Raw genomic sequence first — 27,689 nt, 5'->3', positions numbered from 1 at the left:
CTGGCTAGGCAGTCTGTCGAGCACAAAGGAAACTCTGATACTCAACCTACAGCCTTATGGTTGCCATAGTTCACTGTGCCATTGTGGAAAATCCCCTGTTCCAGAGAGTGGAATCGGTCCCCATGCATCGATCTTCACCATGAGCCAGCAGGAAAAAGAGTTCTAGAGTGATGGTTCCCTCCTGATTTTCGCAAGAAAAGAACCAGCCATCCTCATCAATATTGTAAATATATTGTTTAATTAGGCATTCTTGTTAATTTCAATATTTTATTATGGGTTATATCTATCAACAGGGTAATAGGTACATCACATCGCTGGCACATCATACACGCACACCTCGCTTAAACTAACAACGAAAGAGAGACCCGCATTCCCGGCTAACAAAACACAACACCATATATACTGTTTGATCTGCGAGCTTCACCTGTCAAAGAAATTTCACTTTGCCCAGGTTTACACGACAATAGACCGATCTGAATCCAGAACTTCAGACTAATACCAGCAAAATTTCAGTGCAGAACATTTGGGGTGTAAGACTACAAGACAAAAGTGCATAATTAGGCCATTTGGTCCATTGAGTCTACTCCACCATTCCATTATGGCGAATCCATTTCCCTCTCAACCCCATTCTCCTACCTTCCAGTGTCCCTTCATGCCCTGAATAATCAAGAACCTATCAACCTCTTCATTAAACACCAATGACTTGGCCTCCACAGCCGCCTGTAGCAATGAATCAGACAGATGCGCCAACCTCTGGCTAAAGGAATTTCTCTTCGTCTCCATTCTAAATGGACATCCCTCTATTCTGGGGCTGTGCCCATTGGACCTAGACTCCCCTACCACAAGCCTTTCATCATTTGAGACTTCTATCTCCCCCATTCTCTAAATTCTAGCAAATATAGGCCCAGTTCCATCAATCACCCTCATACGATAAGCCCTTCATTCCTGAAATTATTCTTGAGAACTTCCTCTGAACCCTCTCCAATCCCACTACATCCTTTCTAAGAGAAGGGGCCCAAAACTGCTCATAATACGCCAAGTGAGACCCACCAGTGCCTTATAAAGCCTCAAAATTACATCCTTGCTTATACATCCCAGTCCTCTTTAAATAAATGCTAACATTGCATTTGCTTTCTTCACCACTGGCTCAACCTGCAAATGAACCTTCAGGGAATCCTGCAAGACGACTTCCAAGACTCTTTGCATCTTGCATTTTTTGGATTTTCTCCCCATGTAGAAAACAGTCTATGCTTTCATTTCTTTCACCAAAGTGCATGAGCATACACTTCCCAACACTGTATTCCATCTGCCACCTTCTAGCCCATTCTCCTATTCTATCCAAGTACTTCTGCAGTCTTCCTGCTTCCTCAACATCACCTGCCCCTCCACCTATCTTCGTATCATCTACAAACGTGGCCACAAAGGCAGCATTTCCGTCATCCAAATGATTGAAAGGGAAAAGGGTCTGACTCTGTGCTGTCGTACATAATGACTCTGTTAAAGATCGGCTCAATTGTCACATGCATCATCTGTTTAATCTGTCTTTATTAAACTGTTTGTTCCCAATGTATTCTGACTTAAACCAAATTCAGTTTACAAACTTTCTATGAGTTTCAGAAAAATCAGAACTTTATTTCCACTTGGCATAATTCACTTATTATTATTTAATTATTTCTGGTTTTATTTTGCTATATTTCTACTCTATTTTTGGTTGGAGCAACTGTAACGAAACCCAATTTCCCTCCGGATCAATGAAGTATGTCTGTCTGAATTTACTTTCACAGTCACTGCAAAGAACAGGGCAGAGAAAAAAAAGCCATTCGATGGGCTGAATGGCCTACTTCTGCTCCTATATCTTATGGTCTTATACATAAGCAGACAAAGCTGTAAAATTGTCATCCCAGCTGCATTCAGAATACAGAATCATTGGCATCTGCCATGAAATTTGCTGTCTTTATGGCAGCAGTACAATGCTATACATGATACTGGAGAAAAACTGTGAATTATTAAACAGTGCAAAACTACAAATAAAAAAATAGTAAGCTGGTGAGGTACAGGGCACTTTTCAGTGGAAAAGGAAATAATAACATTTGGCTCACAGCTGAAGAGGAGGAAGTTGTTGCTGTTCAAAAATAACAGGCAACTACAAATAATTCTGGACATCAGGAATTTTCACAAAAAGGAGATCCGAGCAGTTTCATTCTGGCCAATGTGGCAAAAGGGTTAGATACAGAGAAGCACAGATTGTCAGCATTTACCCAGCACAGGAATCATTTTGTTCAAAAGAGCATTGTTAAAGAATTACTAGAAGTAAGGCAAAGGCAGTGACATTGGTGAACTAGTTCAAGTTTATAGTCATCTGACTGAGTATTTTTTACCACAAAACAAAACGATGTTCCTCTGGACCACGGTGCACCCGCAAAATATACATCAAACACACCACATGAACAAAATCCTACCAGAAAGGAGTTGCTAAAATATAATTGAGAACTAAATAAAACTCAAAGTGTCAGTTTCTGTTGCAGTTGTACAAAGAGCCGGTACATTTGGAATAGCGTGTTCAGTTTGGAAAGATGTAATTAATCCGGAAAGTGGTAAGAGCAAGCTTATGAGACTGTCACTGGTACTGGTGGGATTGAGGAGTTTTGCTATGTCATCTGATGCACCATCAATAACTCTCTACGACGTGACGCGAGATATCAGCTTTTATTGGCTGGAAGAAAGAACAAGCAGCAATTGACCACCCACAACATCCTGGAGACTGAGAGGCCGGGGCGGAGTCCCCAATCACCTTTATACAGGGGTCTGCGGGAGGAGCCACAGGAGCAGTCAGCAGGGGGGCGTGTCCAGACAGGTATATGTAGTTCACCATATCACCAAAGACTCCATCCGGTTTCTTAAGGTGTACGGTACGGTGCAGAGCTGGTTACATCAGTGTCTGGTCCGGAGGGATTGGAAAAGGCTGCGGGGGGCAAACTCAGCCAGCTCCCGCATGGGCACTCGCCTTCCGCAGCACCAAAGATATCTTCGACAGGTGGCGCCCATCATCAAGGATTCCCATTACCCAGGACATGCTCCCCTCTCACCACAAACATCAGGGAGGAGGTTCAAGAGCCTGAAAACACACACTCAAATGTTTTAGGAACAGATTCTTTAACCCCGCCATCAGATTTCTGAAAAGTCCACGAACCCATGCACTATTTTTGCTCTCTTTTGCACTACTTATTTAATTTTAATTTACTTTTCCTATTGTAATTTATATTTTTATATACAAATTTCATGCTCCTCGCCGCTTTCTCTTTCTTCCATGGCCTTTTCGATTGCCGCCTCCCTGACCTGTATCAGCCCGCTCCCTACTTCCCCTCCCCCCTCTCTCCCCCTTTCCCCTCTCCCCTCCCATCCCATTCTCCCGAGCGGAGAGACTCGCCGCTCCGGCTCCGGGAAACAGGCAAGTCTCTGCCGGAGCCATCGGGTCTCCCTTTCACGGACCCCCGCTGGGAAATGAGAAACTGGCCCCGCTTTGTCCTTGCGGCTGCCCTGCGGTGAAACGTTCCGGAACCTCACTCACTCACCCTATCAATCCCCGGAGCCTCCTCCGAGCTGAACTCCCTGCCCGCACTCGGGCTCCGCTCCTCGAGGGATAGTTTGTAACGTGCGGAAAGAAGATTGCAAACTTTTCAAAAACAACATAATAAGTGGAAAGACGAGTGGCAACCTGCAGTGAAGCGGGTAGGCAGCAGGGGGATGGCGATGAATCAACTCAATATGGAACAGAAAAGGAACAAGCCCTCCACGCCCACGATGTAAAGTGTCAGAGTGGGAGAATATTAATTTCCCTGTGATTGATTCGGTTATACAGAGTGTTGAGAGCATTTTTTAAACACGGGTCGTAAATACACCTATTTTTTGTTTACTTGTTTGTGGTAATGATACTTTATGTAACTTTACACTGTGCAGTTGGAACCTGGATTTCCACATTTGCAGACTCCTGTCAATTCCCATTGGCAAAATGAAAACGTCTCCTCCACAATCTCCATCGGCACAGGAGCACCACGGGGAAGTGTGCTTAGCCCCCTGCTCTGCTCGCATTACGCCAATGATTATGTGGCTAAGTACCTTCCAACACCATATACAAGTTGGCTGGCATACCACTGTGAAAGTTTGACTGAGTGGTGTGATAAATAAAAACCTCTCACACTCTGTCAATAAGACCAAGGAACTGATTGTAGGAGTGTGAAATCAGAGGGTCAGTAACTGAAAATACCTGGGTGTCACTATCTCAGCGGACCTGTCCTGGACCCATCATATCATCGCTTTCTAAGAAAGCGCAACTGCACCTTTACGTACCCCAGGAGTCTGTAGAGATTCATCAGAAACTTTGGGAAACTTTAATAGGTCAGCTGTGGAAAGCGTGCTGACTGGCTGCAATACAGCCTGGTATAGGTAAACCAATGCCTTTGAACAGAAAATCCTGTAAAAGCTAGTGCATTCGGCCCAATACATGACGGATAAAGCCCTCCCAACCAATGAGCACAGAGACATGAAACGTTGCCCAGAGGTACTTAATGAGTACTGTACTTTGCTTCAGTACTCACTGCGGAGAAGGATCTTGGCGATTGTAGGGATGACTTTCTGCAGACTGAAAAACTGGAGCATGTAGATATTAAGAAAGAGGATGTGCTGGAGCTTTTGGAAAGCATCAAGTTGGATAAGTCACAGCGGACGAGATGTACCCCAGCGTACCTTGGGAGGCCAGGGAGGAGATTGCTGGGTCTCTGGTGATGATCAATGGGGACCGGAGAGGTTCCGGAAGATTGGAGGGTTGCAGATGTTGCTCCATTATTCAAGAAAGGGAATAGAGATAGCCCAGGAAATTATAGACCAGTGAGTCTTACTTAAGTGGTTGGTAAGTTGATGGAGAAGATCCTGAGAGGCAGGATTTATGAAAATTTGAAGAGGTATAGTAGGATTAGGAATAGTCAGCATGGCTTTGTCAAGGGCAGGGCAAGCCTGATCGAATTTCTTGAGGATGTGGCTAAACACATTGATGAAGGTAGAGCAGTAGATGTAGTGTATGTGGATTTCAGCAAGGCATTTGACTAGGTACCCCATGCAAGGCTTATTGAGAAAGTAAGGAGGCATGGGATCCAAGGGGGCATTGCTTTGCAGATCCAGAACTGGCTTGCCTAATAAGGCAAAGAGTGGTTGTAGACAGGTCATATTCTGCATGGAGGTCAGTCACCAGTGGTGTGCCTCAGGGATCTGTTCTGGGACCCTTACTCTTAGTTATTTTTATAAATGACCTGGATGAGGAAGTAGAGGGATGAATTAGTAAATTTGCTGATGACACAAAGGTTGGCGATGTTGTGGATAGTGTGGAGGGCTGTCAGAGATTACAGCGGGACATTGACAGGATGCAAAACTGGGCTGAGAAGTGGCAGATGAAGTTCAACCCAAATAAGTGTGAGGTAGTTCAGTTTGGTAGGTCAAATATGATGGCAGAATATAGTATTAATGGTAAGACTCTTGGCAGCGTGGAGGATCAGAGGGATCTTGAGGTCTGAGTCCATAGGACACTGAAAGCAGCCACGCAGGTTAAGAAGGCATATGGTGTGTTGGCCTTCATCAATCATGGAATTGAATTTAGGAGCTGAGAGGTAATGCTGCAGATATACAGGACACCAGTCAGACCTCACTTGGTGTACTGTGCTCAGTTCTGTTCGGCTCACTACAGGAAGGACGTGGAAACCATAGAAAGGGTGCAGAGGAGATTTACAAGGATGTTGCCTGGATTGGGGAGCATGCCTTATGAGTAAAGTTTGAGTGAACTCGGCCTTTTCTCCTTGGAGCGACAGACGATGAGAGATGACCTGATAGAGGTGAATAAAATTATGAGAGCCATTGATTGTGTGGATAGTCAGAGGCTTTTTTCCTCAGGGCTGAAGTGGCTAGCACAAGCGGGCGCAGTTTTGGGAGTAGGTACAGAGGAGCTGTCAGGGGTAAGAGAGTAGTGAGTGCGTGGAATGGGCTGCCGGCGACGGTGGTAGAGGCAGATACCATAGGGTCTTTTAAGAGAATTTGTGGGCCGAAGGGCCTGTATTATGCTGTAGGTATTCTAAGTTTTTCTATGTTTCTCCCATCAGCCTCTGCTGCTCCAGAGAAAAGAACCCAAGTGCAGTTAATAGGTTAATTGGTCATTGTAAATGGTCCTGTGATTAGTTTGGGGTTGCTGGGCAGTATGGCTCATTGGGCCAGAAGGACCTGGTCCTCACTTTAGCCCTAAATATATAAATGTGGGAAATCCAGAGCAACAGACGAAATCCCAGAGGAAGGAACTCAGCAAGTCAGGCAGCATCTACGGAGGGAATAACCAGTTGGTGTTTCGGGCCGAGACCCAATGAGATACACGGTCAAGCAATTTTCATTGGCACCAGTCACACTCTGGTATTTCAAAACAATTTTATTGGGCAGCAACAAGGCAATGCAGAAATAATGTACAAACAGTCCTCAAAAAAAGTTAAAAATAAAAGGTAACAAGTTGAGGGAAATGGCTTCAGAGGTAATCGTCATGTATGGTGGAAATTGTTCAATACCTGTTTGTGCAGAATATCTTATCGGACCACTATCCATTGGATCTGATGGTGAGCTTCACTCTCTCACCCGCAGGCCACCCTTCTAAGCAACTGATGTAGCTATCAGCAAACCGCTGGCTCTGTACTCTTCACCGTTTCCCTGCACTGCGCACTACATTCATTTTCAATCATATTTTATGAACTAATGGCAATATTTTGTTTTATGTGCTGTGCGGTCTGGAGGAACATTGTTTCATTTGGTTGTATGACAATAAACTTGAACATGGACGGGGTGAAATCACTCTCTACCTGGGAAACATGTTGACCCTTTAACATCAAAGGTTCTGTTGTCATGGATAACGAGAGCTCCGCACACTTGGTATTGATTTAAGCAGCACTCAAACTCAATACAGTATATAACCAAGGATTATTTCCTGTCCCTTACAGTTTTGTTAGCTGAAAACATTTTACCATATCCTGAATAAAGGTTTCCCTCTTGGCAGGGAGATGAGGAAAATGGCTGAGAATTCCCTGGTGCTGGGAGGTAGTCGGGAGCAGTTCGGCATGGCAGACTGCACATAGACAGCCAGCCACTGGCGTTCTGAGGTGCCGGGTTTGGAAGCTAAGCTTGTCTTCTGGCTAGTGCTCCAGGGGCTGCAGTTCTTTCCCCCACAGACCAGAGCTGAGGATCCAGGAGTCAGTTTAAAAGAGGTTGTGGTCTTTTCCTGAGACTGATCACTGAAACAAGGGGCCAGCCTGGTAGCCGGTACCAGACACTCCTTCAACTTTCCTATAGGCTGTGTTGTCCAGCAGTAAACAATATTGCCAGATCCAGGTGACTTATCTAACACAAGATGGACCGGCACTTGAAAGGGTCTGGAGGAGATTCACAAGAATGATTCTGGGAATGAATGGGTTAATGCATGAGAAGCATTTGATAGTCACCGGAGATCAGAAAAATGAGTGGGGTTTCTCATAGGAACCTATCAAATACTGAAAGGCCTAGATAGAGTGGCTGTGGGGACAATGTTTCCTGTAGTGGGAGAGTCTCAGACCAGGAAGCACAGCCTCAGAATAGAAGGATGTCTATTTAGCACAGGGATGAGGAGGAATTTCTTTCGCCAGAGGGTGGTGAATTTGTGGAATTCATTGTCACAGGTGGTTCTGGAGGCCAAGAATTTCAATATACTTAAAATGAAGGTTAATAAGTTCCTGATTAGTCACGGAGAGAAGGCAGGAGAAGGGGTTGAGAGGGAAAATAAATCAGTTACGATGGACCTCATTCTGCTCCGAGGTCTTCTGATCTTATCTTTTCATTGTCAATTGCAAACCCCTTGCCGGAAATGAATAAATGTTGAGTGTGTGGGTGAGAATGGACTCTCATCTGTCCACAACCAGGACAAAAAGTCCAAATGAAAACCGTCAGCAAATTCAGAGCCTTGTTCCTACAACAGTCAATCGGTCCTCCTCTGAAAGAAGAAAGAGTCTTTCCTCTTTTTAGCAGCAATTAAAAGCATTCACATAAACAAGTGAACAGGAGAGGTTTAGTGAGGCCAAACACAGGCAGGTGGGACCATCTCGCTGAGTAGCATGGTCAGTATGTATGAGTTGGGCCGAAGGGCCTGTTTCTATACTACGAATCTAAGTGGAATGTTGTCGACAGGAAAGATGTCAATGAGATTGAAGAATGCGGAGGAAATTTACAAGGATGCTACTGGGTCTTGAGGACCTGAGTTACAGGGAAAGGTAGAATAGATTATGACTTTATTCCCCAGTGTGTAGGGGAATGAGGGCAAATTTGATAGAGGAGGGTAAACGCCTCGGAGGTTAGATAGAGGAAGTTTTCCCCTCGGAGGTTGAGTCCGACTGCAAACAGACATCCTGGTTTAAGGGTGAAAGATAAAGTACTGTATTTAAGGGGAACCTGAGGTGGAACTTCTTCACTCGGAGGGTCGTGCAAATGTGGAACGAGCTGCCAGTGAAAGTGGGGCTGATTGCTACACTTAAGAAAAGTTTGGATAGGTACATGGATGGGAGGGGGAATGGTGGGCTATGGTCCAGGTGCAGGTCAATAGCATGGATTAGATGGGCTGAAGGGCCTGGTTTTGTGCTGTAGTGTTCTATGACTTTATGAACTAATTCCTGACTGTTTTATGTGTTTTATTTATCCCTCTGTTCTGAAGTGCAAGGGAAACACCCTAAACTCATGGAGTACAGCAGGATTAATCCGGCAAGAGGTGGATCTGAAATCCCAAGGCAGCAACAACGCACAAGGTGAGCTTCTCCTCTCAGCAGCTACCAGACAACAAAACGTAGTTTTCAAATCACTACACTATGTGTGACGAACTAGAAACAACAAGCTCGTGTGTTAACATGATGAAATTCTTGATAAAATGCAGAACACTGAAGTGACAATGTCGTCCCTGCCCTGCTCTCATCGTCCATTGCTGACACCACACAAACCCTCTAACCCGGCAAACTATTCCTTTGCCATCTGGTACAAGAGTTAAAACTACCCCTTTGCCCCTTAGAATAATCTTCTACAATTTACTTACTTACACCCCAACAGCATAAACTAATAAGGACTCCAGTAAGACATTAGCTCTGGATAAACACTTGGAAAGTGGGAGGACAATCAGTTTAAACTCACCAGGTTAACGGAGCAGTTCAAATGGGGAATGGGAAGTTGTCAGGATACTGGACTGTCATGGTAATTAAAATCCAGTGTAAATTCTGGGTTCTCCGTCACAACTAGTTGAGCTGGCAGTGAAGTGATTTCATCAAATCTAATGTCGCAAAGGCAAATCACGACTTAACATTTGCTAAGATCTCAGCAGATTACTGAATTTGCTACAGATGAGGTAACATTCTGGCTGAATAATGGACAGACTCCTTGGGATTAGACAGTCAGCCATTCTCCCAATGTTTTGATGTAAAAGCTAAGCTGTGGAAACATTTTGCAATGAAAACAGAATTCTTTTTCACGTGGGGATGCTGTTCATAATCAGCTGGAATTCCTAGAGCTGGAAGCCGGGACCACCAAAATGAGTTTTGGAGGCTTTCCTGTCTCAATGATCCGGGGAACTATGTTGGCTGGAGTCCGGGCTTTATGTTTTGGCTCTTGGAAGGGTCACCCGTGCCAAAGAGGTCGAAGGCTAGTGGCCAGACTAAGAGTTTGGGGGTTCAGCTCAGGGCCAACAACCCTGACTGGTATGACCAATGTGTTAATGAAAGAGCAGCGAGGATTCCCTTTACGTCCGAGCGTGACAGTATCCCTGAGTCTCCACCAGGCACTTGCATGACTGACAGTAGGGCAAGCTACTGGCACGATGAAAGAAGCCCTGAGCGCTGCCAAGACCAAGAGGCCGAAGACAGAGATGGTGGACCATCATTGCTGCCCTAATCACCAGTGGCCTAACAGTAGTGAGTCAGCAGGGGCAACACCTCACATTCCGTCTGTCCCACCTAATGGCACGAACATCGATCTCTCCAGTCGCCTCTCGCCACGACTGCCTCATCCATTTCTCATTCCAGACCCTGACAAACACCGAGTGGCTAATTCTTCCTGGGACACACCCCACTTCAGTCTTGACACAGTCAGCCTCCAGGCCCTTGTCTGACCAACCGCTGTCATCTTAGCTTGGTGCCACACCACAACCTGGCCCAGGATGAAGAAGACCCTATGAAGTATTTAACAGTAGTTTACTGCCTCAGCAGTACAATCTCAACGGTGAAAGATAACCATCAAAAGAACTCCATCCGGTGGAACCCAAAAGCTGAAATACAGTCAAGAAAAGAAAAGGCTGAACAGCACATACTATTTTCAGTGGTATTCCCTCTAAACCAGGGATTCCCAACCTTTTCGATGCCATGGACCCCGGCTATTAACCGAAGGGTCCACGGACCTCAGGTAGCGAACACCTGCTCGAAACAAACATGGGACAAACTTTCATGGTAGACTCATACAATACTTTTTCCTTCTAAAAATAGATGTGATTTTTCAGGACTCAAAAATAATGGCTTGGATTAGAAATAGGCCATAAGATATAGGAGCAGAATGAGGCCATTCAGCCCATCAAATGAAGTCTCCGGACTGCAAAAGCCACAAGTTTGCCCCATTGGAAGGAAGCAGAAACACAGGAGGAAGTTTCGCCAATCCTATTCCTTTCTCAACAGAGATAACCCTCCTCCTCCAATACCTGGTGCTTTGTATTCCTGAGGTATGTAACAACACTTACTGCCTAAAATCATCCCTGCGTTAATACTATTTTTATTTATATATAAAAGGCAAAAAATCTCAAATATTTAATCCTTACAAACATCCATTCCTTCAAAATTATTATTCTGGATATGATTTTAAAAGCTTCCGATATAGAAAATCTTTTCCTTCCCTTCAAAAGGACAAACTTTCCACCAAAGTTATGGAACACTGTATTACAAAATGGGAGGCAAACCCAGAACAAGAGCAGCCCAAACCCAGCTGGTGCGACACGGGAGCGATGGGGGGAGAAGCTGAGGGGGAAAGAGGCAGTCAGCCAATGCGGCCCACAGAGGCCACAGCTCTCTGAGGGAGGCAATGGAGGTGCGTTTGCAATGAGCCGCTGATGAGAACGTCGGAGAAACTCTGGTGATCAGAGGGTGACTCCGACATCAATCGGAGGAGACCAAATACTGTTAGACGTTGGAGTGCGAGATCTTCCCGACATTGGAGCAGGGTCCCTGTGCCCTCCTTGCAGCAGGGAGAGGAGGGAACTGGAGAATTTAGAAATGAGATTAAAATTGTTTGAGATTAATGAAATAAATAAATTTATAATGCTACTGGCGATGCTGTCAATTTATCCTCTGGAGTGGGACCTTTGTGCTTGGACCACCAGTGCCCCTCTACTCACCACCTCACTCTTCCCCACAGCTTCCCTCCCCTTCCCCCATCCCTCCCACCCATCACGAATCCAGGAGCCATCCTCCTCTTTCACAGAGGTCAGCCTCCAGGGTCCACTGTCTCTATAATTAAGCCAGGAAATGGTAAACGGTCTTCTTGACAATGGCTCGGTCCTCCTGGTCTCGTTCCCCTCCCTCCTCTATCCGTCCTCCTGCGTTGGGGGTTGGGGGAGGTGGGAGTGGGTGCGGTGTCGCAGTTGGGTTTAATCTGTGAGGTGCTCTGGGAGCACGGCTCCCAAACCCTCACCTCCCCCTGCATCACGGGAGGCGGTTACGTGAGCCATTTGGCGATGCACTGGTCGAACACAGTCCTGTTAGAGTGCCAGTCCGTGTGGTGCACGTTGTGGACCTTAAATGTAGCGATGGCACCTCTCATGTCCAGCGTCTTTAGCCCAAACGTGTCTCTCAGGTAAACCTGGAAGGGAAGAGAAAGCAGCGTTCAGATTCCAACCTCTTTATCACACGTACATTGAACCATCAGGTGAAATGTGTCATTTGTGTTAACAACCTAACCAACCTAACACAACCTAACACAGCCTAACCAACCTAACACAGCCTAACCAACCTAACACAACCTAACCAAACTAACACAGCCTAACCAACCTAACCCAACCTAACACAGCCTAACCAACCTAACCCAACCTAACACAGCCTAACACAGCCTAACCAACCTAGCACAGCCTAACCAACCTCACACAACCTCACACAACCAACACAACCTAACACAGCCAACACAACCTAACACAACCAACACAACCTAACACAGCCAACACAACCTAACACAACCTAACACAGCCAACACAACCTAACACAACCTAACACAGCCAACACAACCTAACACAACCTAACACAGCCAACACAACCTAACACAACCAACACAACCTAACACAGCCAACACAACCTAACACAACCAACACAACCTAACACAGCCAACACAACCTAACACAACCTAACACAACCAACACAACCTAACACAACCTAACACAGCCAACACAACCTAACACAACCTAACACAGCCAACACAACCTAACACAACCAACACAACGAACACAACGAACACAACCAACACAACCTAACACAACCTAACACAGCCAACACAACCTAACACAACCAACACAACCAACACAACCTAACACAACCAACACAACCTAACACAACCTAACACAGCCAACACAACCTAACACAACCTAACACAGCCAACACAACCTAACACAACCAACACAACCTAACACAACCTAACACAGCCAACACAACCTAACACAACCAACACAACCAACACAACCAACACAACCTAACACAGCTGGCAAGTGTCTCCACACGTTCTGACGCTAACACAGCAAGTCCACAAAGCTCGAGACAGGCCCCTCTGACACAAATCTCTGTTCTGCCCAGCAACCTACCTATTTAATACTAGCATCATCACCAAATAGCCTACTGACCGGTAAGACTTTGGAATGTGGGAGGAAACTGGAGCACCCAGGGAGAATGCTTGCAATCACGGGGAGAACGTACAGGCTCCTGACAGATGGCTTTTGAATCGAACTCCGATGCCCTGAGCAGGGCTGCCGTGCTAACTGCTACGTTACCGTGGCACCCCGGTACAAGCAACAACAAGCAAAGGAGCCCATTTCCTCCCTCCCACCCAACAACCCACTCACACACGCAGGCAGGCTCCAACCACAGGACAGCCGCTTCCAGGCCCGGGACTCTCAGACTCTAACCTCCGGACAAGCCGATCTAAGTATAAACACCTTCACGTCTCAATCTCTGAGCTAAGGACTCGGCAATCATGGATTTCACCTTTGGGCCTTGACCCCAGGGCCTGCTCATTACGGGCCTGGCCTCTGGGTCTTGAGTGTTGAACTTTGACCCCCAGGGCCTGCTGGTCTTTATATGGCTCCTCCAGTCAAACAAATGACCCACTGAGTTTGCGCCCATTGTCTGTCACCACTTACACCAACAGTTGTCAGTGATGATTCCCAGGATACTGGTTTCTTATTGTTACACGCATCGAGGTTCAGTGAAAAATCTTGTTTTGTATGTCAGCCCCACAGATCACTTCATCACATCAGTTCATTCAGTGAAGACTGGGACTGCACAGTAGAGGAGTCTTAGCATAAAGATATTACAACGCCAGCAATCCGGGTTCAATTCCCGCTGCGGCCCGTGGGGAGTTGTATATTTCCCTTGTGACTGCGTGGGTTTTGTCCAGGAGATCTGCTTTCCCCCAAAGACGCACTTGTGGAAAGGCTAACATTGGGTGGAACTGGGTGGAATGGGTTTTTTGGGCCAGACTTGTATGTTGCCATGCAGAGAATGTTACAGAGTGGGAGGGAGAATGAGAAGGAGAGAGAGAGTGTGTGTGTGAGAGAGACAGAGTGAGAGATGAACTGCACAGCAAACCAACTATCTAACACTAGTCTAGTCACAGGACAATTTACGTTGGCCAATTAACCTACTAACTGGTACATCTTTGGAAAGCAGAGCACCCAGAGGAACCTCACACGTACATGGGAAAACCCCACACATACTGTGCACACTCTTTTCAGAGGAATTGAACTCTGAACTCCACGCTAACCACTACACTACCATAGAGCCCATTGAGTACACGAGTTCTGAGAAAGGGTCTTTGAACTGAAATGTTAATTGGGTTTCTCTCTCCACAGATGCTGACTGACCTGCTGAGCAATTTCTGATTTTATTTTCGAACGTTAAGACTCATCCCGAAAACAGATGCCATGGAATTGGAGGAACTGAAAAAAGGGAATAACATTTTTACAAGTGACAGGGTGGGAAGGAGTATAGTCAAGTAATTGTGAGCATCAGTTTTAAGACAGTCTTGTTTCACTGGTCTGGGCTAAACTGCCCCCCAGTGGTGGGCACTGGTACTTTAGGAAATATATTTTCACATTCAGTTCTAGAAGAACTTGGAAACTTCAGAGAGAATAAAGTATTTACCTGGATTAGAGAACATGTCTTATGAGGATAGGTAGTGCAAGCCAGGACTTTTCTTTTTGGAGCAAAGGAGGATGAGAGGTGACTTAATAGAGTTGTTCAAGATGATCAGAGACTGAGTAGATAACCAGACTTTTTTTTTCCCGGGGAGGAAATAGCTAATACCAAGGGGAATAATTTTAAGGAGATTAATGGAAAGTACAGCATGGATGTCGGAGGTAAAGTGCATGGTGGGTGCGTGGAACGTGCTGCTAAAGGTGGTGGTTGAGGCAGATATATTAGGCAGTGGCGTATCTCAGGTAACGCAGGTATGGCACGTGCCCCAGGTCACTTGAAGGGGGGGGGGCGCCACTGAGCAGTTTCTATTAAAGTCAGACAAGCCACCCTCGGATAGTGAAAAAAGAATTTTCTTCAGATGTATGATCTGTCTTTGATTATCATGGGTGAGAAGCACTAGGGTGGCCTTATTTCAGAGCATTGCGTAAGAAGACCATGAATCATTTCTTCACGAAGAAGAAGGAAAATGGAGCTGAAGGACAGAAGAGACTAAAGTTGGAGGCGGAGGAAGCCAAGAAGTTGAGCAAGTTCTTCATGCCCTTCTTTGAAAAGCCCGGAACAAGTAGTTCGACACGTTCCATGGAGTCGCCTGCACCTGCTACAAGTTTGTTAGAATCTGAAGGTGGATCAAGTAAAAATGTGTCACAAGCCGAGGAGGAAGTCAAGCCAGATAAATCTGAGTATGATGAGATTAAGAGTGAGGCTGCCACAGAGAACGTGGACATGACAGGAGGGGAAGGCGATGGTGGTGGTGGTGATGTTGAGTTTATTGACGAGATTGAACCTGACAACACTGAACCTAGTGAACTGGATGGTGTCAAAGAGCTTTGAACCATCATACCAGAAGTGATTGAACAGCATGATATTGGACTTCTGAAGTTCAACAAGGATACTGGAAAAGCAATTCTGCCTGATGTGTTGAGAACATAAATAATTAAACTGGGTTCGAAGTATTTCCAGAACAGTGAGGGCCTTTCCTATTAACAAATAACCACTCAATGAACAAAACTTTGTTCAAGAGGAAATTGGAAAATGGTCATGGTGAGGAGGTGACTCGGTCATGGCTGGTCTATTCCCCTTCTAAAAAGTCTGCATTTTGTATCTGTTGTCTTCTCTATTCCCAGTCAGACCATCAATGCTCATTGGAGCAGGAAAGTGGATTCAACCAGTGGAAAGAAATTACCTGGAAACAGAGGAGTTATTGATGCCGTATTTCTGTCACAGATTGAGAAGGAGAAGCAGAAGTGGCGTGATATCTTGACGAGAATCCTTCACTGCATAAATTTCCTTGCGACTTAGAACCTGGCTTTGCGAGGACAAAGGGAGTCACTTCACCTAAACGATGACTCCAATGTGGGAAATTTCCTTGGCTTACTGAAGCTACTGGCCATCTTTGACCCTGTCATATAAGAACATCTCACTCATTGGGAAAGTCATCCTGGATCCACGTCTTATCTTTCACCAGGTGTCCAGAATGAATTCATCCACATGATGGCATCCACTGTTCACCAGAGTTTACTGAGAAGCATTCGTAAAGCCAAGAACTATAGTCTCATGTTTGACTTGACTCCTAATCAGGCACACCGTGAGCAGATGTCAGAAGTAGTGAGGTATGTGGAAGTTGATTTTGAGAGGAAAACAGTCCCTGTTAGAGAGTCTTTCCTTGGTTTTATCCAGATAAACCAGAAGGATGCTGAGAGCTTGGTTGAAGACATCTTGAAGCAGCTAGAGAAGGATGAAATGGAGCTACAAGATTGTCGGTCACAGAGTTATGACAACGCTGGACACAGAAGTGGTGTTCATCAAAGAATAAGTGAGAGAAACAACCTGGCAATGTTTGTGAATTGCGACAATCACTCACTCAACTTGGTGGGTGTACATGCAGCCAAGCAGGATACAATGATGGTCACGTTTTTTGGAACCATCGAAGCTCTCTACGTGTTTATCTTTCATTCAACACAGCACTGGGAAAAACTCAAAAGCGACTTGCCTGTGGTTGTTAAGTCAGAGTCCGAAACCAGGTGGAGTGCAAGGACAGAAGCAGTGAAGCCCGTCAACAAGTACCTTGAGGAGATACTTCATGATCTCCAGGACATGATAGACAATGAAAACGAGACCAGTGAAACAAGAAGTGATGCAAGTCAGCTGTACAAATGCATGTTGAGTTACGATTTTCTGATTTTGCTAGGATTTTGGAACAAAGTACTCATTCGCATTGACCGTATTCAAAAGAGGCTGCAGGATCCTAGCATGAACTTCCACGATGCTGCCCTGGATTTGAAAGTCCTCCGAGATCATTCTTATGATGAAAGAGAAGTGTTGGTCAGTGAGTCACTCGAAGAAGGAGTCGGTCTCTGTCAAGAATGGAATATTGAAGTTGAAAGACGTCAGAGACGAAAGAAACGAATGGCTGATGCGAACTCGAGAGACGCTCAGTTAACAGCTAGGGAGGAAATGGAAAGGGTCATGAAGGGAACACTTGACTGTCTTCACAGAGAAATGGACGAAAGGTTCGCTTGTTTGCACGACACTGACGCCAAGTTTGGGTTCCTTCTCGCTGTGGAGGGACTGTGTTACAGCGCTGACAGTGACCTAAAGAAGAAGGGCGAAAATTTGGGCGAATTGTACAGCTCTGATGTTGATGGACAGCAGCTATATGAAGAAATTTTGGATTGCAGAATGTTGCTATCAAGGCGGGTCAACATGAAAATATCAAGACCTGAAGAGCTTCTTGAATTTACTGTTCAGTATGAAGACGCTGTTGGCATTGCAATTCAGATCATGCTAACCATCACCAGCTGTGAGAGATCATTCAGCAAGTTAAAACTCATACTTTCCTTTTTGAGACCCTCCATGGGTCAAGGCAGACTCTGTGAAACTGAAAAATCTGACTGTGATCACATCATAGACCAATTTGCATCAGTGAAAGCAAGGAAGGTCCAGTTATAATTTTCATGTAGTGCCATAATTTGTTAATTAAAAGATTAACTAGCTTGACTTGTACATTTGAGTTGATATTATGGTAAAGTTATCGGAAAGATGGGTGTCAGACGTTTGGACGGGGTGCAATTTCAGTGCTTGCCAGAGGCGCTGTTTTCTGTAGATATGCCCCCGATATTAGGGGCATTAATGAAACTCCTAGATGGATGATAGAAAAGATGGAGGACTATGTAGGAGGGAAAGGTTAGACCGATCTTAGAGTACGTTAAATGGTCGGCACAACACCGGGTGCCGAAGTGCCTGTACTATTCTGTGGTCGATATTCCGGTGATGTCGACTGCCCGTTCCCAGCTCAATTCATCGACATCAGCAAGTGTCTCCATAACATAAAGCTAGTTTATAGATAATCTAATGACGTTTTTTGCTGCTACAAAATATTAGGTAACGAATAAAACGAAATCCTCGAATCAGTTTAGAAGAACGACTTTAAAATGGCACGGCGTCAAATTCCATCCAACGCCTGTAGGTGGCGATGTCGCTCCACGGCAGCATCGTCGTTCACTCGCGGTGATTTACACTAAATGGTTCTTCGATATCCGTTAGTAATATTGTGTTTGAGCTCCTGGCTTTCTCTCTGAAGCAGTCATTGAAATGATTTGAACAGTCCTGAGGCCGAACCAGTTCGAACCTAACAGCAAGGTTAAAAATGACACCGTCCACCGCATGTGCCTTTGCGTACCCCGGTACTGTGCATCAGTATGAAATGTCCGCCACAGGTACAGATGTTATATAGTGTTTTGAAAACCCTAGTCCTGTAAAATCCGGCACAAATTTTCTTCAGTTTTTCGAACCTAACTCGTCTTTTCATCAGAACATTGCCAATACTAGAGATAATCACAGCAGCAATGGCAGGAGCTCCCAAAACACGTACCCCTCCCCTCCCCGTGCATTAAAGTTACTGCTAATGGGTCACAGGGTTCGTGTTTTAGGCTGTTTCAGAACCTTGGGAAGTGACAATAGACAATAGACAATAGGTGCAGAAGTAGACCATTCGGCCCCTCGAGTCTGCACCGCCATTCTGAGATCATGGCTGATCATTCACTATCAATACCCAGTCCCTGCTTTGTTCCCATATCCCTTGATTCCCCTATCCATCAGATAGCTATCCAGCTCCTTGAAAGCATCCAGAGAATTGGCCTCCACCGTCTTCCGAGGCAGTGCATTCCACACCTCCACAACTCTCTGGGAGAAGAAGCTCTTCCTCAACTCTGTTTTAAATAACTGACCTCTTATTCTCAATCCATGCCCTCTGGTACTGGACTCTCCCAACATCTGGAACATATTTCCCGCCTCAATCCTATCAAATCCTTTAATTATCTTAAACGTTTCAATCAGATCCCCTCTCAATCTCCTCAATTCCAGCGTGTACAAGCCCAATCTCTCCAATCTCTCTGTGTAAGACAGCCCTGCCATCCCAGGAATCAACCTAGTGAATCTACGCTGCACTTCCTCAATTGCCAGAATGTCCTTCCTTAAACCTGGAGACCAAAACTGTACACAATATTCCAGGTGTGGTCTCACCAGGGCCCTGTACAAATGCAAAAGAACATCCTTGCTCTTGTATTCAATTCCCCTTGTAACAAAGGCCAACATTCCATTTGCCCTCTTCACTGCCTGTTGCACTTGCTCATTCACCTTCATTGACTGGTGAACTAGGACTCCTAGGTCTCTTTGCATTTCTCCCTTACCTAACTCTACACCGTTCAGACAATACTCTGCCCTCTTGTTCCAGCTTCCAAAGTGGATAACGTCACATTTATTCACATTGAATGACATCTGCCAAGTATCTGCCCACTCACTCAGCCTATCCAAGTCTCCCTGTATTCTCCTAACGTCCTCTTCGCATGTCACACTGCCACCCAGTTTAGTATCGTCAGCAAACTTGCTGATATAGTTTTCAATGCCCTCATCTAAATCATTGACATAAATTGTAAAGAGAGAAATGATTACAGTTTTATTTTTACTTAGCAATACAGTGTGGAACAGGCCCTTCTGGCCCATCACAAAGGGAAACTTGGCCTTTTCGCAAATGTTTTCCACTCGGACAAGAAGCTGCGATGTGCAGCGCATTCACAGACATGACCAATTCTGCAGCCGCTGGAAATCCAGACCAGCACACACACAAGACGCTGGAAACCCAGACCAGCACACACACAAGACGATGGAAACCCAGACCAGCACACACACAAGACGCTGGAAACCCAGACCAGCACACACACAAGACGCTGCAAATCCAGACCAGCACACACACAAGACGCTGCAAATCCAGACCAGCACACACACAAAACGCTGGAAACCCAGACCAACACACACACAAAATGCTGGAAACCCAGAACAGCACACACACAAGACGCTGGAAACCCAGACCAGCACACACACAAGACGCTGGAAACCCAGACCAGCACACACACAAGACGCTGGAAACCCAGACCAGCACACACACAAGATGCTGGAAACCCAGACCAGCACACACACAAGATGCTGGAAGAACTCAGCAGGGCAAGCAGCATCAATGGAGAGGAATAAAGAGTCGACGTTTCAGCGCCAGGCCCTCCAACAGGGCTGGAGAGGCAGGGGACAGAAGCCAGAATGAGAGTGAGGCTGGGCTTTTAGAGGGGAAGACGCAGAAAATGCAAAGGGCTGGAGAGGAAGGAATCTGACAGAGAGGAGAACGGGAGGGAGGAACGCCAGGGAGAGTTCTTGGAGAAGTGGAAAGAAGCGGTGAGTTAAAATTGGAATGGAAAAAGGGGAAAGAGCAAACGATGAGAAAATACTGGAAGTTTGAGAAATTGATGTTGATGACATCAGTTGGAGGCTGCCCAGTTGGAATACCCCTGCGGAGTGTGGCCTCTCTGAGTCAGGGGGGGAATGGACTGTGGGGGACGATGGAGGGGAATGAACTGGGGGGGACGATGGAGGGGAATGGACTGTGGGGGACGATGGAGGGGAATGGACTGTGGGGGACGATGGAGTGAATGGACCGTGGGGGACGATGGAGGGGAATGAACTGTGGGGGACGATGGAGGGGAATGGACTGTGGGGGACGATGGAGGGGAATGGACTGTGGGGGACGATGGAGGGGAATGGACTGTGGGGGACGATGGGGGGAATGAACTGTGGGGGACGATGGAGGGGAATGGACCGTGGGGGACGATGGAGGGGAATGAACTGTGGGGGACGATGGAGTGAATGGACCGTGGGGGACGATGGAGTGAATGAATTGTGGGGGACGATGGGGGGAATGGACTGTGGGGGACGATGGGGGGAATGAACTGTGGGGGACGATGGAGGGGAATGGACTGTGGGGGACGATGGAGGGGAATGAACTGTGGGGGACGATGGAGTGAATGGACCGTGGGGGACGATGGAGTGAATGAATTGTGGGGGACGATGGGGGGAATGGACTGTGGGGGACGATGGGGGGAATGAACTGTGGGGGACGATGGAGGGGAATGGACTGTGGGGGACGATGGGGGGAATGGCCTGTGGGGGACGATGGAGGGGAATGAACTGTGGGGGACGATGGAGTGAATGGCCTGTGGGGGACGATGGAGGGGAATGAACTGTGGGGGACGATGGAGTGAATGGACTGTGGGGGACAATAGAGTGAATGGACCGTGGGGGACGATGGAGGGGAATAGACCGTGGGGGCCGATGGAGTGAATGGACCGTGGGGGACGATGGAGGGGAATGGCCTGTGGGGGACGATGGAGGGGAATAGACCGTGGGGGACGATGGAGTGAATGGACCGTGGGGGACGATGGGGGGAATGGACTGGGGGGGACGATGGAGTGAATGAACTGGGAGGGACGATGGAGTGAATGGACTGTGGGGGACGATGGGGAGAATGGCCTGTGGGGGACGATGGAGTGGATTAGACTGGGGGGGACGATGGAGGGGAATAGCCTGTGGGGGACGATGGAGGGGAATGAACTGTGGGGGACGATGGAGGGGAATGGCCTGTGGGGGACGATGGAGGGGAATAGCCTGTGGGGGACGATTGAGGGGAATAGCCTGTGGGGGACGATGGAGGGGAATGAACTGTGGGGGACGATGGAGGGGAATGGCCTGTGGGGGACGATGGAGAGGAATGAACTGTGGGGGACGATGGAGGGGAATGAACTGTGGGGGACGATGGAGGGGAATGGACTGTGGGGGACGATGGAGGGGAATGAACTGTGGGGGACGATGGAGGGGAATAGCCTGTGGGGGACGATGGAGGGGAATGAACTGTGGGGGACGATGGAGGGGAATGGCCTGTGGGGGACGATGGAGAGGAATGAACTGTGGGGGACGATGGAGGGGAATGAACTGTGGGGGACGATGGAGGGGAATGGACTGTGGGGGACGATGGAGGGGAATGGACTGTGGGGGACGATGGAGGGGAATGGACTGTGGGGGACGATGGAGGGGAATGGACTGTGGGGGACGATGGAGGGGAATGAACTGTTGGGGACGATGGAGGGGAATGGACTGTGGGGGACGATGGAGGGGAATGAACTGTGGGGGACGATGGAGGGGAATGGCCTGTGGGGGACGATGGAGGGGAATAGCCTGTGGGGGACGATGGAGGGGAATAGACTGTGGGGGACGATGGAGGGGAATGAACTGTGGGGGACGATGGAGGGGAATAGCCTGTGGGGGACGTTGGAGGGGAATAGACTGTGGGGGACGATGGAGGGGAATGAACTGTGGGGGACGATGGAGGGGAATGAACTGTGGGGGACGATGGAGGGGAATGGCCTGTGGGGGACGATGGAGGGGAATGGCCTGTGGGGGATGATGGAGGGGAATGGCCTGTGGGGGATGATGGAGGGGAATGGCCTGTGGGGGATGATGGAGGGGAATGAACTGTGGGGGACGATGGAGGGGAATGAACTGTGGGGGACGATGGAGGGGAATGGCCTGTGGGGGACGATGGAGGGGATTAGACTGGGGGGGACGATGGAGGGGAATGAACTGTGGGGGACGATGGAGGGGAATGGACTGTGGGGGACGACGGAGGGGAATGAACTGTGGGGGACGATGGAGGGGAATACCTCCTCCCCAGTGTGGTTCTCCTGGCCATGTGGTGCTGCACGGAGTAGAGACTTGGATCCAAGTCAAGGGGAGGAGGGGAGGGAGGGGCAGCAGAGATGACAGTTAAAGGGTTAAACACAAATTGAATTTGGCTCAGGATATTAGGGGAAATTAAAAGAATTAGGAATGAAATTAATTGTTTGGCTATGCAATAAATCAGGAAAAATTTAATGTTTCTGAAACAGAGACATTATGAAAGTGGATCGAAATCTATGAAAATACTGGTGTGGAAACTGAAAAAAAGATAGCAGAAAATACAATTCATAGAATTAGGGACCCAAGAACAAAAATGATAAAAAATAAGCTAAGTGAAATTCAAGACACTTTTGAAGTGTTTTACAAAACTCTATATTCCAAAGTTCCAGGGGAAGCATAACCCAAATTGACACCTTCCTGAATTCTCTAGAGTTACCCACTTTAAGCGAAGAACAAAATAGAAGGATGACTGCTGACATAACTGAAGTTGAATTAAAAGCTGCAATTAGTAGGCCTAAATTAAGCAAGTCACCAGGATCAGGATGGGTATACGGTAGAGTGGTACAAAGAATTTAAAAATGAGTTAATTCCTGTTTTACTCCCCACACTGAACTGGGCTCTAGAAAAGGCACAAATGCCACCCAGTTGGAAGGAGGCGATAATCTCAGCTATACCGAAAGGAGGCGAGGATAAAATGGAATGCGAGTCATTTAGACCAATATCTGTTCTTGATGTAGATTATAGATTATCTACTTCCATCATGACCAAACAATTAGAGGAGTTTCTACCCATACTGATACATAACGATCCGACAGGTTTTATACAACAACGCCACACACAAGACAATGTACGAAGGACATTTCACATTATGGATCATATACAAAAAAATAAAATCGAAGCAATAGTGATAAGCGTGGACACTGAAAAGGCATTTGATCCGGTTATTTGGAATTTTCTTTACAGAGTTTTCCATAGATTTGGTTTCCAAGACACAATTATTAAAACTATACAGACACTATATGACAATCCTACTGCTAAGATTAAGGTCAATGGATATCTATCAAATAGTCTTATCCTTGAAAGGGGCACGAGACAGGGTCTTGCATGGTCTCTGCTACTCTTCGCATTATATCTGGAACCATTAGCTCAATACATCAGACACAATGAAGATATCAGGGGAATTACTATTAAAGGGACAGAGCATAAATTGGCTTGTTATGCGGATGACATTTTGATCTATCTAGGGCAACCAAGATACTCTTTACCTAAATTGATGAAATCCTTTGAACAATATGGTAAATTATCGGGATACAATATCAACATAGATAAAACCCAATTACTTTCATATTACTAAAGCCCATCAAGAGAAATTGAAAGTAGATATCCCTGGGCATGGCACACAGAGTCTTACAAATATTTGGGCGTCATTATGCCAAAAGATTTGGCAAAATTATCAGAATGTAATTATCAGCCTTTATATAAACAAATTAAGGAAGATATGGCAAGATGGAACCTGATTCCTTTTCTCAGTCTCAGTTCAGGGATTGAGTCTATTAAAATGAATATACTGCCCAGACTGTTATATCTCTTTCAGACCCTACCAATAGAGATTAATCAAAATCAATTCAATGAATGGAACAAGATGCTATCACGCTATATTTGGCAGGGTAAAAGGCCTAGAGTTCGTCTCAAAACTTTGCAGTTAGCAAAGGAAAAGCGAGGGATGGGGCCTACCTTCTCTTAGAGATTATTATTTTGCAGCACAGTTGAGAGCTGTGATATATTGGTGCAACCCGTCATATGACTCTCAATGGAAAAACATTGAGGAGCGGGTACTTCCCATCCCCATACAAACAATTTTGGCTGATAACAACCTGCAAAGGTACATAAATACTATTGATAACCCATGAGTGAAGTTGACTCTTAAAATATGGAAAACTACTATAAAAGAATATAATCTAGAGGGAGATATTGCAATTCTTAAATGGTGTGCATATGACTCGGATTTTACACCAAATAAATTGGATGCTAGATTTAAGGACTGGACAGCTGAAGGAATAACAGTTCTTTGCAACATAATGAAAAAAGGAACACTGTTCAGTTTTGAAATGCTTAAAGAGAAACACTTACTAGAAAAACAAGATTTTTAAATCGGTATTTACAGATGTGACAATATGTTAATAAGACACTTAAAAATGTAACCAAGGGAAGTAAAAAAGCTCTTTAGAAAAGCATATAATTCAGATAATAGTAGTAGAATCATTTCAAGCATGTGTAAGGGGTTGTCAAATCTTATAACACATTTGACTTCATACATTAAAACCAAACGGGAGAAGGAAGGAGGGATAATTATATCTGAGGAAGAATGGACAGCAATATGGAGGTTATCAATGGAAGTGTACCAGTTCACAGAAATGGAGGGAGTTTGGATGGAAAAACTTGATAAGATATTTTATTACACCCTCTCAGAAATCCCATTATGATAGTAACCTCCCTGTTTGCTGGAGAAATTGTGGAAATCAAAATGCAAATCATTATCATATTTTTTGGGACTGCCCTGTTATCAAAAAATATTGGAGGGGGATACACAATGCCCTACAAAACATCTTTAAATGTGAAATACCCTTAGAGAGTAAGACCATATATTTTGGATATATACCTCAAGAATGGTTGAAAAGAGATAAATATTTAATGAATATACTGTTGGTGGCTGGTAAAAAGACTCTTACTAGGAAATGGTTATCACAGGAGAGCCCAACTTTAAATGCATGGATGGAAATTATAATGGACATTTACAAAATGGAGAAGATATCAGCATCTGTTAATCATAAGCTGGAACAATTTGATTCATACTGGGGGGAAATGGTTTAACTACATAATGTCTCATAGGCCTGATTTTATTCTCACAAATCAATTAATATTTTTTTTAAAAAAGATCACTCCCTACTTGTACATAGTTCTTTCCTTCTGCTTGTTTTTTCTTTCCGCTCTTTTCTATAAGTGTATACCTCAGATAAATACTTTGTGGAGATTTGTGATGTCTGATGTGTACGAGTACAATGTCTGAAATACATCTTATGGAAATGTTTGTTTGATGATGAACTTCAATAAAAAATAAATTACAAAAAGAAGTTAAATGGTTGAGTGAGGAAAACGACGATGATAAATAATGGGGTGCGGTGGGGTAAGTAAACAATCCCCTGTGTTACGAAGGAAGTGGGCGTCGACTCTGAGTGGGATCCAGATAACCTCCCGGCATTTTCCAGGAGCAGATCCCCAGGATTAACCTCACCAGCCCTCCCACCACAGTGACCCACAAACTCACCAACTGATTCTTCATCTCCACCACCGTCTCGTTCTCGTTATAAAATCCAAAGTGACTGGAAAAGGAAAGTGGGAAGGGTGGGGTCAGAGAGAGTGATTGGCCGGCAACAGCACCAGGGTGGATAAGGAGACCAGGGAGAGGGGTGGAGGAGAGAGGGGGATGGGTGAGAGAAAGGGTTGAGTAAATTGGAGAGACGTGGCCGATAGACAGTGGCGGAGAGACGGCGGGGAGATGTGGCCGAGCGAGAGTGGGGGGGACGTGCTGGGGTGATGTGGCAGAGTGATGGGGATCACAGTGGTGAGATGGAGGTGGTAGACGTGGCGGAGAGATGGGGGTTGGACAGCTGAGAGATGGTGGGAGATGTGGCCGACAGACAGGAGATGTGGCGGATGATGGGAGTCTGGGCTGAGTAATGGATGTGGGGCAGGGACGGGGGTTGGGGGAGACATGGGGAAACATGGCTGAGAGACAGTGGGGGGGAGACGTGGCTGAGAGATGGGGGAAGAATGTGGCAGCAAAACAGATGGGGTGGGGAGACGTGGCGGAGATGTAATGCGGGATAAGGGACTCAAGGTTGAGGGTCAGAGGGGTGAGGTGTATGCCACCCTCCCCCAGGTGTGGCCCCACAGTGACTAAACCCCCCCCCCCATACACAGCTGTACCTGGACTGCCAGGGGGTGATGACACCATCGTCCGGCCCACCAATCAGAACAAGCTGCTTCAACTTCAGGAAATTCTTCTTCCACACTGGCAGAGAAAGGACAAAACAGTGTCAACCGGGGTGGCAGAGTGAGGTCTGAGTCTGTCACTGCCCACAGCAGTCGCCTGCTCCCCTCCAGGTCTGCGTGATAGTGAGCTAATGGTGTACTGGGATCTTGCTGTTCACTAGGGTCATGTGACACCACTCCCCATCTGGGACCACGTGGAGCGTGGGGTTATGGTGCACATTAACCAGTGGGATCTTGCTGTTCACTAGGGTCATGTGACACCACTCCCTGTCTGGGACCACGTGGAGCGTGGGGTTATGGTGCACATTAATCAGTGGGATCTTGCTGTTCACTGGGTCATGTGACACCACTCCCTGTCTGGGACCACGTGGAGCGTGGGGTTATGGTGCACATTAATCAGTGGGATCTTGCTGTTCACTAGGGTCATGTGACACCACTCCCTGTCTGGGACCACGTGGAGCGTGGGGTTATGGTGCACATTAACCAGTGGGATCTTGCTGTTCACTAGGGTCATGTGACACCACTCCCTGTCTGGGACCACGTGGAGCGTGGGGTTATGGTGCACATTAACCAGTGGGATTTTGCTGTTCACTAGGGTCATGTGACACCACTCCCTGTCTGGGACCACGTGGAGCGTGGGGTTATGGTGCACATTAACCAGTGGGATCTTGCTGTTCACTAGGGTCATGTGACACCACTCCCTGTCTGGGACCACGTGGAGCGTGGGGTTATGGTGCACATTAATCAGTGGGATCTTGCTGTTCACTAGGGTCATGTGACACCACTCCCTGTCTGGGACCACGTGGAGCGTGGGGTTATGGTGCACATTAATCAGTGGGATCTTGCTGTTCAGTGTGTAGGCACCGCTTTTCCCCTCAAGGTTAGTCCCTGGCCCAGGCTCTAACAGTGCTGGGTGGGGTGGGGTGGGGTGCGTGTCGGAGGGGAAAGAATAGCGATGGGCAATAACTAATGAACAGGTTGTGGATTGCGTGCAGCTGGTGACCGGGAACTTCAAACAGAACCCAGAGGTACAGCAGTTTCACTAACTGTGTCACAGTG

General features: G+C 46.5%; 1 protein-coding gene across 1 annotated transcript in view; it reads right to left on the bottom strand.

Annotated features, from left to right (window-relative positions):
* Nucleotides 1–11,529: 11,529 nt before the first annotated feature.
* The window catches only part of LOC132394710 (lysosomal thioesterase PPT2-A-like), a 103,013-nt gene continuing 86,853 nt past the window's right edge, over nt 11,530–27,689 (bottom strand). The window contains exons 6-8 of the mRNA XM_059971094.1: nt 26,565–26,649; nt 25,903–25,957; nt 11,530–11,925 (exon numbers count right to left, since the gene is read on the bottom strand). Coding sequence (XP_059827077.1) covers nt 11,782–11,925; nt 25,903–25,957; nt 26,565–26,649 — 284 coding nt within the window. The 3' untranslated portion in view covers nt 11,530–11,781. The remainder of the gene's footprint in view (nt 11,926–25,902; nt 25,958–26,564; nt 26,650–27,689) is intronic.

The sequence above is a fragment of the Hypanus sabinus genome, chromosome 5, assembly GCF_030144855.1.
Source record: "Hypanus sabinus isolate sHypSab1 chromosome 5, sHypSab1.hap1, whole genome shotgun sequence".
Taxonomy (NCBI): Eukaryota; Metazoa; Chordata; class Chondrichthyes; order Myliobatiformes; family Dasyatidae; genus Hypanus; species Hypanus sabinus.
This window is presented reverse-complemented; position numbering and strand designations above follow the sequence as displayed.